Source organism: Podarcis cretensis (genome assembly GCF_951804945.1).
Source record: "Podarcis cretensis genome assembly, chromosome: 10".
In the NCBI taxonomy this organism is placed as follows: Eukaryota; Metazoa; Chordata; class Lepidosauria; order Squamata; family Lacertidae; genus Podarcis; species Podarcis cretensis.
Genome location: NC_137179.1, coordinates 73470303 through 73482490, shown reverse-complemented (window position 1 = coordinate 73482490; position 12188 = coordinate 73470303). Strand labels below are relative to the sequence as shown.

Sequence of the window (12188 nt, the reverse complement as noted above, 5' to 3'; positions counted from 1 at the left end):
TGTGGCATTTTTTTATTCTGTTCCAGTGTTTTGTGCTTGCAATAGGACTAAAGGGATTTGCTAGAGAACGCAATCACCAACAAAAAGCAAGCAAGCAAAGGGAATGGGGATCATGGGTTAATTAAAAGATTTGTGTCAAATTTCCTTCTTACGAGTGTTGACAAGTGCATTGTGTGATCCTGGCAGGCTTGATCGCTGGTGGCACAGGCCCCGGCATCCCTTTGGCAAGGGCAAGAGCGTGGTGACACGAGGCAGCATGGATGAGTTACAAAGCAGGACAGGACAGAAATGTTGCCAGTTCTGTCTCTCTCGGTCTAAGAAGTGAGTCATTCTTCCAGCTAGATTGTTTGCCTGCCAGGTTCAGAAATACCTCCTCCCATGTAGCTTTAGGACTTGCTCTGCTCATGCAGATAAATCTCATGGACAGAGCTGCAGGTGGAGGTTTGTTAGAGAGAGCTGTTCAGGGGAACATACGCTACCCGTGGCCACCTTGCAACGATGAAGTAAGATCAATCCTCTACTTCCCAAAATGCTGAAGGAATTTGAGAGAACTTTAAAAGTGCTCTTGAGAATGAGAGAGAAAAATAGAAGCATCTTTTGCAGGAGAATAAATCTTTTGAGGAAATTTTGAGGTTTCGGCACAGCACCAACAAACACATATGTCCAGTTCCAGCCTCAGAGTCCATCTGTGCAACAGGAAGAGGAGTGACTTGTCCCTCCGAGAACTGTGCAGACAGGGTGTGTAAAGTATTTTTTGACACTAGATGTAGTAAGTGGTGGAGAAGCTATAATAGAAATGTTCACCATGGCCCTGCAAAAGTGTATTTTACAGATCAGACAGTAAAGCAGAGAGACATCAGCATATGCAGACAGACACTCTGTGATTCTCTGGCCAAAGGTGAATCACACTTTTTGCCGTTGTGTGGAGGCCGTTTAAAAAATACTCAGTCTAGCAGATGTCAACTCACAGTGTGCTGTTCAAGTGCTCACCAAGTTGATCAGACCATTCTTCCCACGCCAAAGCACGCTTTTGCTGGGATGTGGTGGGGCATTAGTGATAACTTTTACAAAAGTGTGTGGCAGATGGGGAAAAGGCTCATTCCATGCACAAGATCATTGGGAAAAGAATGAAAAATAAAACTACCAGAATTGCACTACTGTGTGCAAGGCTTTGGGGGTGGGGCAACAGCAGGGGAAAGAGGCATCTTATCAATTCACCTCATGTGGTGAAATGGGATGGGCCACCTCTGGGGCAACTGCGTAATAAAGGCTCAGCACCAGGTACATTTGCCTGCCAAAAACAATGTGCTGGCCTTATTGAAACCCCTTTTTTGCTTCACTCCATATAACTTTCTTGTCTGCCTCAGCAGCAACCTTCCAGCATGTCTCAAATTGGAAACAAAAAGGGGTTTGGATAAGATCTGCTGCCCGGAGCAACTTTGGGAGGAAGGACAGCTGTGATGGACAGCTGAGCCAGACGAGAGTCTGGTGATGCAGTGACTTGGGATTCTACCAGAGGGCTGGAGCCTCTCTCTGATTGGCTACCAAGACGGAGGGGGTGGAGCAGTACTGGGGGGGGGGGGGTAAAAGGAGCCATTTCTGAGAGAGAGTTCAGAGAGAGAGATAGTTGAAGAGAGAGAAGGTGGGAAAGAAGGAGAGTTAGAGCTAATCTGTGTGTAACATCCATTCTGAGGAAAATGTCTACAACTAGAGAAAGGAGTCTCTGAGCTTAGATTGGTAGACAGTGTTTAGTGTCTTCGGAGAGTATTGAGACAGGAGTTAACTGGAGGGCTGAGTTTGAGCAGGAGAATAGAAGCTGTGAGTCTACTTGGGTCTCATTCCAGTCAGGAGGGGAGAGATCTTTTAGAAAGAGAAGACTCTCAATCCAGTTAGTGGGGATCCCCTGGGTCTGTTATATATTCAGAGTAATTGTTCAACTTCTGCCTGAGTCTCCAAGCATCAGTTTTACTTTGCACAGAAACCTGTGGTGGTATACAGAGCGGTGGGTCTGCTGCCATTGGTAGTCAGGAAGGTGGGATCTGCTACAGCAGGATATAAATTTAATAAATTAACATTTCACACAGGAGCACAAGTCTCCCTAAATTGCTACCAAGTTTCTGAAATAATTTTGGATGGTCCTGATGGAAAACATCTGAACATTCCCAAGGGCAGCAGAGTGGGAGTTTTGTCAAGACCAGCAAGAAGATTCTGGAGGCATCGTTTGTCATCCCAGTGGATCCTTGTACTTTCACTTGACAGAAATGTTCCAAGCAGAATTTATTTTTATTTTTAGGCCTTCCCTTTTCTCTTCCTTTTGTTTTCTTGACCTTGAGGTCAGACATGCATATCTGAGCCAGAACTGCAATTGTAATTTGTCTCATCCTTGGGCTGGGAGGTGGGGAACTGGGACCACCACAAAGGAGAAGGTTCCCTCATAAAACTATCACCCGGGTCAGCACTTCTTACCATTGTGGTGCTGATGGTGGTTTTTATGATGTGGCTTAGCTTGTCCTTTCAGATGTTGTCTTTTGCTTACTTGTTTGTTTGTTTTCTTAGGGAAGGGCTTTTATAGGTCTGTTTTGAAGTCTCTCTTTTGAAGATACTGACTAGAACGTTCTCTTTTGGCTGGCTTATATTACAAATATATGGAAAGAGTTGAACTTTTCCCTTGAATTAGAAAGTTGAACTTACTGCATAAACAGCCAAACATCTGGGTGTTCCATACCACCTAAGTGTTGTGTAAACCGTCATAGTTCTTTGACTGTAACTGAGCAAATGGTATCTGGGAGCCTTGACTGGCTAGAGCAGATAAGAGATGTAGTCCTAACATCTGCAAGTAGGGATGGATGAATCTGTCAATTTCGTTCTCTCATTTTATCAACCATGTAGAACTCCCACCCCCCAGAAGCACACATGACGCCTTTGTTGGTGGGCTTCTTCTACCCTTGCCTTAAGACCCAGGACTATGGGAGAGCTGAGTCGTGGGATGAAATCATCTGAAAATGAAATCATCAGTTTGCTGCAGAAATAGTTGTCATTTTAATGATACAGTTGTCTTAACTGGCTCAGTTATGATCTTATGGGGGTTGTGTGGGGGGTTTTTTTATTTAAAAAATGCTGTTTTATTAGTGCTTTAGTATGAATGAATGCCCTGTGATCCTGATGGATAGAAAGTGGTCTTGAAATTAAGTAAGTAAGTAACGTGCCTAGCTTCTTGTTGTGCAAAAACTATTCACAGAGAAGCCTGACCATCCAGGTTGGGGGTGGGAAATGTTAACTATTCCTCTCCCTGCCACAGTCCTCCACCCCCCCAAAAAACCCCACCTATCCTACGCTGCTTTTTGCATTTCAGGGGAAGCCCCGATTTATGTCATATCTGCTTTGGTGCTATTTGTACCCAAATTCGGGAGTGTCTGCATATTGTATGGGGGTGAACAGAGAATAAGGCTATCACGTGCCTGGCCTAAATGCACTACCACCTTTAAGCTGTTGTGAATTTGGGGGTTCTTCCTTGGCAAACCAAGAAATTTAGGAAAGGTGGTGGAGCTTTCCAATATTTAAGGAGTTTCCTACATTTCTAGTTTGAACCACACTCTCCTATGTGCCAGTCCCGTGAAGTGTAATACTAGTGAGGAATTGGGTTGCCTCAGTGATTGGATGGGCCCAGTGGGCATGAGACAGGGAGTTAAAATATTACTCCTTCCACTGGTAGCATAGGCAGAAATTGCATGCAGAGAGGTATGTTTGATCCAACTCTTTTTCCTTTCTGAAAAGCATGATTTATAAGGATCACTCCTTTTGGCAGTGTTCATGATTCTTGTAGCTTTTGACCCTGGCTGAACATAGCCTTGCAAATTAGCCTGCAAAGGTTGCTATTTCACAAAAACTTAGGGCCCAACTACACTTAACATTGATGCTGTTATTAGCAGTCATGTTCAGTATTGTGGGGTGGGGAGCAGTTGTCATCAGGGCTGCAGTGTATGAGGAAGGGAAATTGCAATGCTAGCCACACATGCAACAATTAGCAATTGGGGGGGGGGCGGGGGGCGGGACTTTTCCATTGGAAGAACATGAGATAAATATTAATAATTTTTTTTAAAAAAAAACACACACAACCTGTTATGCAAGATATAAATACATTAGTATTTTTAAAACTATGATGGAAGATATTATCCATAGCAGTTGCAAGGTATTCCATTGGAAGACGTTGGTTTTATCATGAAGTTCCTGCATGCTGTTAGACACAGCTCTCTCATCTATTGTTTTTAGCATTGCATCCTTTTAATTATTTTTTGTTCTCTCCCTCTTTCTTCCTTTCCTCCCTCTCCTGCTACCCTTTCTCTGTTCCAGACCAGGGTACAGTACAGAAGGTTGTAGTTCTGCCCACTAACTCCTCTGCAACTGGAGAACTCATCTTAGAAGAACTGGAAGTTTTTAAGGTTGGTCTCTCTCTCCCTTGGCCTTATTTGTCTCATGGGTGTCTTCATCTGTACAAAACAATTTGATCTAATATAGCTTGGTTTGACTGAAATGTCTTCAATAAAAGATCAAATGAGGAACAGTGTAATTTTTTTTGAGGCTGGAGTTCTCCAAGCGAAGAGTCTTAAATCTTCTATACTGCATTTAAATTGCTTATTTTTCTTATGTTGCCATCCTGGCTTAAAGGATTTCGATAACTCTCCTCCCCTCCCCACGATACAACGGCTTCCAGAAACAGCCCTTTTTGCTATATTGTTATTTTTCTTTCAACCGCCTGCAGAGGAATGCCAAATTCTCTTGCTTTTTTGTTGATCTGATAGGATTTCTGATGGCAAGCTACAAATCTTAAGGAAAATAGGCTTAGTTTTGCTCTCCTGAATGTATTGAAAGCCCAGATGTTCCTGGTGTTAGAAAACCATAGACCTGGGATAAATAGTTGAGAAAGGAAATGAACCAGGCCTTGTCGGTCATTTTGTATTTCTCTGCTATGAACCACATTGGGATTTTTGGATGGAGGGCAGTATATAAATTAAATAAATAAATAAATAATCATCTTGCTGAATCCCTCTATAACGGAGCGTAATGGAACAGGGTAGTGTCTGGCTGGTTGCAGAGGAGTGGTGGGAGGCAGCATCTTGGGAACCTCCAAGAAAAGAAGACTCAGAGTCTGGGGATTGGTGGTGGGATGATGGTGAATGGTCCAAGGCAGAAGAGGGAGCAGACTAGGAGCAGGAGGTGTCAGAAACCAAAGAGGTAACAGGGTTTAATGAGTAGGAAGGGCCTGAGGCAGAGAACAGTCCAGAATCAGAGGCTGGAGACGAGGGGGCCAAGAGGCAAAGATGTGGCAGGCTACTGAAGAAGCCAGGGGGTCTCCCCCTCCTGCTGTGAACAAGTCCCCTCACCCCTGGTCTCCCAGAACCTGCAGAGGTGTGACGAGGGCAGAGACAGATAAAGCGGAGAAGTTCTCAGGTCACTTGGGGAGGACTCAAGGGAGGAGACATAGGGAGCTGTAGGGAACCATTGACCTTCAGTTCTCACAACTGCCTCATTGGGGCAAGACCTACTGGGAAGAGGTGAGCTGTTTTTGTTTCTTGGAATAAAAAGTTAACTTCACTGACACCTTGTGAGTTATTTCTTACTGGCTCCCGCCTTGACAGGTAGACGTGCTCCTCCATTAGAGCAAAAAAGGAAAGTCTTTTCTTGTACCTTTAAACCCTGGAGAGACCGTGTAGGTAATAATAAGCTAGATGGATCAATGATCGTACCCAGTATAAAACAACTTCTTGTGCACCTATGCTCCTAAATGTCTATCCCAGTTTGTGTATACTTATTCCACCACTTTGCTAAGAGTCTTTCTTTAGTTGTTTGGAAATCAGAATAGATCAACATGTTCCTATTGGTCATCATTCTGAACAGCTGATAGGAGAAGAGAAGCTTATTAGATTGCCATCACTTGCCTCATTCTCTTTCATGGAGTGAAGATGATCTGGCACTATCTGCCTCCCATCAGCTCACTCTCAGAAGTTGTGACTGCCATTGTAAATTATTATTATTATTATCATCATCATCATCATCATCATCATCATCATCATTTTATTTATATACCGTGCTATACTCTGAGGTCTCAGGGCAGTTCATAGAACAAAATCCTGGCTATAATTTATTCTCATCAGATTAAATGTACCTACTTGTAAGCCAGGATCTGACTAATAGCCTCCTTCAGCTTGAATTGGATTTAACACCCCCACCCCTAAATCAGGAAATAGCTCTGCTTATCTTTGAGCCACTCCAAATTTGACCTATCCCACCTATCAGAAGCCCTTGGGAGAATCACTTCTTTCACAGTCTGGTACATACTGCTAGCCAGTGTGATGGAATGGTGGGGAAGGGGAAGGGAGACAATAAACAAACAAACCCAAGCAACGCCCCCCCCCAACTCTGGATGCCACTTCCCAGCTTTGAGGGAGAGGGAAGCATATGTGTGGTGGGACACAGCTTTTTGAGATGGAAAGTGCAGTGGATACAGATGTGGAAGGGAAACTAGGATTTCTTCTTTGACCTGGATTTCATCCAAACCAGAAAAGAATGTTGAGGCTTGTACAGTTCACCTGTCATTTCAAGGGGGGGGGGCGGGTTATAAGCACAGAAAGCTTGTTTCCAGGCAAGAATTTGGACAACTTCATTGGCATGACTATTAAGTCTTCTGAAAGCTCTTCCAGAGATGAGTAGAGAATGCCGGAGGGGATTTTAGAACATTTGGCAACCTTTTTCTACCAGTTTGTTATCCAGCCTTCTTTTCTTTCAGCTAATTATCCCTGCCACTCCTCTTCTTAGTTCCTAAGGAAAATATGCATCTAAATGAGATCTAAGATAAGCATAAATAACCGAGAGGCTTTACTTTCTGTCTGGGGCAGGTTTTAGGATTCTTAAATCAGAGCCTGAATTCACCTTGCTATTATGTTTGTGATAGATATCCAGAATTGGAGCTGATATGCTTGGAATTGGTCCAGCAGCGGCTACCTTTTGTAAGATCAGATCAGTAGAGGGGCAATGGCAGTGAGAGCCACTTCTGTTCCTCCCCCCCCACACACACACACCGGTGTGTTTGAAGTGGTTTATGGTAAGCCAGTAGGCCTTGCTCACTCCACTGACTGTTCAGAACAAGTTAACAAGTGGGTTCCACAACAAAATGTTGTGATGCGGTCTGCTCCTGTTTAAGGTCCCAGCTGGTCATGTCATTTTGCAGGATGATTCATTCCATTCGCTGCCTGCTTCCATATTCCCCATCTTCCACCCCAAACAGACAGTTTAGGAGGGGTTTTGTTTGTACCGTACTTCTGCAAACCTTGGAGTTCACCAGAGCCTCCCTCAGTTGCCTGGCTGGGTCTTCTTTTTGTCTGTTCATGAGATTCTAATGTCATGAGTGAAGAAGAGAGGCTTCTCTCTGTTCACTTTCTCAACACCATACAAAATTTTAAAAACTTTTGTCACCCCCCTGCTTACTTGCCATTTTAGAGAGTCACAAATGTTGTGGCCTTTCTTGTTGAGGGGGATATTCCATGGTGCAATGTGAAGCATTTGCTGTATATGACCTGCAATGTTAGGTTTAAAACAGCAAATGTGATCATTCGTGTCAAAATAAGTGTTCCCCAGTATGGTCTTCAGACATGGACCCATTTCAGTCTTCTGTATTGTGCAGCAGCAGCAGCAGCAGAACAGCTATTAGAAAGAAACCCTCTCATCCAACAAACTGAGTTGCTTAACAAGCAACAGTGCATTCATAGAGCTGCCTAACAATTAAGACATAACTAATTTGTCTTCAGTGATCCTGAGCATGCATAAGAAGTAGAATGCAGAATCAGACCCAGGCCCACCTAGCATTCTTTGCAAGAATCCCAACAACCAGCAGATACTTAGTGGCCGATGGGCCACCACAAGTCTATCTTCTGTCTACCCCGCCTTGTCTGTTCCACTTCATATCTTCCATTCAGCTGGATCCAGTTCAACATGATCTGCCATAACTTCATTTTTCTCATTCTAGTTAATCCCTGAGCCCCAGAATAATGATTCACACTCTTGTCTATTATATATACAAATAGAGTGCATACTGTCTCTCTAATTCAACATGACATGCTTGTTAACACTTTGGTGGAGTCTTTTGCCCTTTTTGTGTTCACCCGAAGGCCAGTGGAGCAAAAGAGAGCAATGTGCTGGATAACTCCATGTGTCCTTTGAATAACCCAAATGCAAACAAAACGTCAAACAGAGCAACACTTCGTTTTTAATGCTGACGTTTTCCATCGATAATCTAAAGCTCACACCATGAAATAGTGTGCAACGTTAGGTATTGCATGCAGGAAATGTTAGATATTCCCCTTCATCCTCCTAATGTGCTAATTAAATATGAGCTGTGGCATAAAATGTTCCTTACTATTATCTTCAAAGCATAAATACAGGGATTTGTTGCCAACAGAACGTGATGGTTTGAAGGCATAAGCTGGCTATCTTCAGTCCTGAGGTGGCTATTGATGGGCTCTTCATCTAGAATTGTCTAAGCTGCAAGTGTTTGTGGTGAGGGGCTCAAAGTTGTCAAGACAAGGGGCTCATGCGCATAGCCTCAATATTTTATCCATGTCAAACATTGCTTTGTCAAAGAGAATGATGAGGGGCAAACGATGAGACCGTGAAGGGGAAAAAAGTATTTCTAGAAGAATGGGGTGCTGTTCTGTGTACTGGAAAATGTTATGACTGTGATTAACCAAAATAGAAGACTGGAGTTTGGAGCTATCATTTATTTTTGTCTTGCAGAATAATGTTCCTATAACAACAATGGCCATTTCATCTAAAAAGGTAAGGAAAGGAATAATATTCATTCAGCAGCTGTGGTCTGGGGTTAATGTCATTTTAAATGCATCTCTATAGATGTATAACTTGCAGATATTGTAGATCATGACTAACTTGCCACATAGATTTCAACTGCATATGCATTTGGCTTAGTCTGGGCCCAACCCATTTTATTGTGTCCTCTTTGAAGCTATATTTGCACCAACCTATGAGGTTGGTTAGGGTGAGAGAAAGTTACTTGTTCTATGATTGCCAAAAAGCTCCATATGTGAGCAGGACTTTAAAACAGACTCTCCTGTGTTCAAACAATTTGAACTATATTGCTGTGGGCCACCATGCTGTAGATTAAGGGATTTCCGTAGATGTAGACATGGGACACAACCCAGTCAAAGATGAGCACTTTTACAACCTTTTTTTACATCATTGGCTTAAAAATGCATGCTTAATTCTCTGACATTGAAATTAAGGACGGCTCAAAGTGCTTTGAGGTGGCTGGATTGTACTCATAGTAAAGGTACCCCTGCCCGTACGGGCCAGTCTTGACAGACTCTGGGGTTGTGCGCCCATCTCACTTAAGAGGCCAGGGGCCAGCGCTGTCCGGAGACACTTCCGGGTCACGTGGCCAGCGTGACATCGCTGCTCTGGCGAGCCAGAGCCGCACACGGAAACGCCGTTTACCTTCCCACTGGTAAGCGGTCCCTATTTATCTACTTGCACCCGGAGGTGCTTTCGAACTGCTAGGTTGGCAGGCGCTGGGACCGAGCAGCGGGAGCGCACTCCGCCGCAGGGATTCGAACCGCCGACCTTTCGATCGGCAAGGTTGGCAGGCGCTGAGGCTTTAACCCACAGCGCCACCTGGTCTCGTACTCATAGTACTTATTGTCATATCCAAAGCAGCTACATGTGTCCATTCTATTGTACATATATACTATGGAATGCTTGTGGGTAACAACTTCATATGTGCATTCATCATTCATAATATAAAGTGGTTCTTTTGACATGTTATTCGGGGGAGGGGGAGTAGGAGCTGAAGACCACATGCAGCATAATGGTTCTTATGGGGCAATAGGTGTTACTCAGCTAAGTTTTACTCAGGATGACCTATTGAAATTAATGGGCCTAATTTAGCCGTGCTCATTAATTTCAGTGGGTCTATTCTGGGTAAAATGGCCCAAGAACTTTAATGTACCTAGAAAGAAGTAGCATATCAGATCTCCAAAGCTGAGGGCAGCCGTCTGCCTAACAAAGGAGAACAATGACCCTCAGTGTTTCAAAAGCATTAACATTCTCCCCTAAGTATTTTCTAACAGGAAGGTATAATGTTATAGGCATATTATAACACAGATCTCTTATGTTTATTTTGTCCTTTAACCCATAGGTAGCTCACCTCTTGGTTTCACTGTTAATACCTAAAGAATGGGAGAGCTTAGTCCTTTATTAGTTGCATCCTGGCTAAAGTTCCTCTTCTAATCTCAGTGCCTGAAATAAATCTCTCCCTTTCCTGTCAAACAGCAACAGTTGTACGTGAGCTCGGACGAAGGGGTCACCCAGGTTTCCTTGCACCGCTGTCATATTTACGGGACGGCCTGTGCCGACTGCTGCCTCGCCAGAGACCCTTACTGTGCTTGGGATGGCAATTCCTGCTCCAGGTTCTACCCAACAGGGAAAAGGTGACAAAGTCTTTGGAAGAAAAAAACAAACCACAAGGCAACATTTAACCTTTGCTAGGCATTTAATACAATATTGGAATGGAGTGTTTTTCACTGCTAATGTTTTAAGGGCTAAAAAATACCACCCATTTTTATTGGCAAAGCATTGCTACTTGAAGTCTTTGCACTGCAAAGGTGTTGCACTTCCTTGAATGTACTGAGGGTCTGGTTTTTTTCCGTCAAACAGATTCCATATAGAGGTTGTATCCAACACTGCCATTCCACTCGTCCCCTTGTGCAACAGTACTTGCCCTCCTCTCCGATCCTTGGGCACCCTCAAAATCTGCTCCATAGTTTTGAGGGCCTCAATGGAACAGCTTTTTGGGCGTTGCAGGGAGATGAGGGAAGGGGACGAAGAGGAAGGGCAAGGGAAAATCTTGTTGCATGAGTGGAATGATGACCATGCAGCATTGGATAGAACCATAGAAGACTCTTCATTGATAGATAATCAACACAACAGAATAGTTTACTGATCACATTTTTTTAAAAAAAACTATCAGAAATTGTTTTTGCTGCTGTCGTGATTTCATTTGCCACTATCTGGAGGGAGTATCTAAAGTTACAGGACACCAGTTTCTAATACTAGTGTCCATTTTTAATACGTAGCCAAGGAAGATGATTTAGGCAGATTTGAGCCCTTCCTGATTCTGCTTCATTGAGGAGTTTTCAACCTGACGGATCCCAGTCTAAAATCCTGGAGAGCTGCTGCCAATCAGTGTAGACTGCACTGAGCCAGCTGGATCATTAGCCTTATTCAGTATAAGGAAGCTTCTTTTGTTCCTGTGATTTCACAAGTCCCTAGGGAACCATCTTACCTGGTGGCTGATAGGCTCCATTTGGTGAGCAAAAGATGTGCTCTCATCACCGAGCCATTACTATCTCTCATTACTATCTCTCTATTCTGAAATGAGCAAAAGCAGAATTTGTGCCTGCCAATGAACAACTGCATTCATCAATACTAAGTTCTCTTCTCTGCCAGCATTTGGAAGTGGTATTAAAGCCATATCAAAAATAAGGCTCAATAAAGCCTTGTCTATTCTGGAAGCTAAGACACAGACCATTACTTTAGTTCCCTGTGTTACTATAGTTACTTTATTTCCCAGCGTGCTCTTGTGCTTTGGAGTAAGGCAGCATGTCCTTCCTACAAGGGATATATGGCAATTGCTGGTTTCAGATGTTTTATCCAGTTGCCAAGTATAGTATAGGTGTGGACTGAACCTAGCCAAACATTTACAAATGCCTATGGATTTCTTAATATCTCCAGCATGTTAGCAGAATACATCATCTAGTTGAGATAATGTTTTGCATATCCTTTGCTTTTTATAGTGGGGAGAAAAAATAAATGCATATTGAATGAAGTCTGGTTTTCATATGTTTAGGAAATAAGTTGTTCCTTTATCTTAAAAAAAAACAACAGATTATGATTGAGAAAACATCAGTAATTGGAGTGAAGTCAAGTCTCAAAGTCTAGACAGTAGTAGTAGCTTTTATATAGGCTGCATTTGTTATTACTTTGCCCTTTGGATTCCTACTAAATTTTGTTCCCAAAACAGAACTTCAGGATATCTGATCATGTCCTTATTTCCAAAATACACTCATGACACATCTTTCTTAACAAATGTTTCTACTTGTCCATTCTTCACCAGGGCTATAGGC

The 12188-nt window shown here is 43.1% G+C and overlaps 1 protein-coding gene across 1 annotated transcript in view; it reads left to right on the top strand.

Annotated features, from left to right (window-relative positions):
• SEMA3C (semaphorin 3C) overlaps nucleotides 1-12188 on the top strand; it is a 145138-nt gene that overhangs the window by 117793 nt on the left and 15157 nt on the right. Inside the window, exons 13-15 of the mRNA XM_079993655.1 lie at nucleotides 4351-4439; nucleotides 8788-8829; nucleotides 10336-10493. Coding sequence (XP_079849781.1) covers nucleotides 4351-4439; nucleotides 8788-8829; nucleotides 10336-10493 — 289 coding nt within the window. The remainder of the gene's footprint in view (nucleotides 1-4350; nucleotides 4440-8787; nucleotides 8830-10335; nucleotides 10494-12188) is intronic.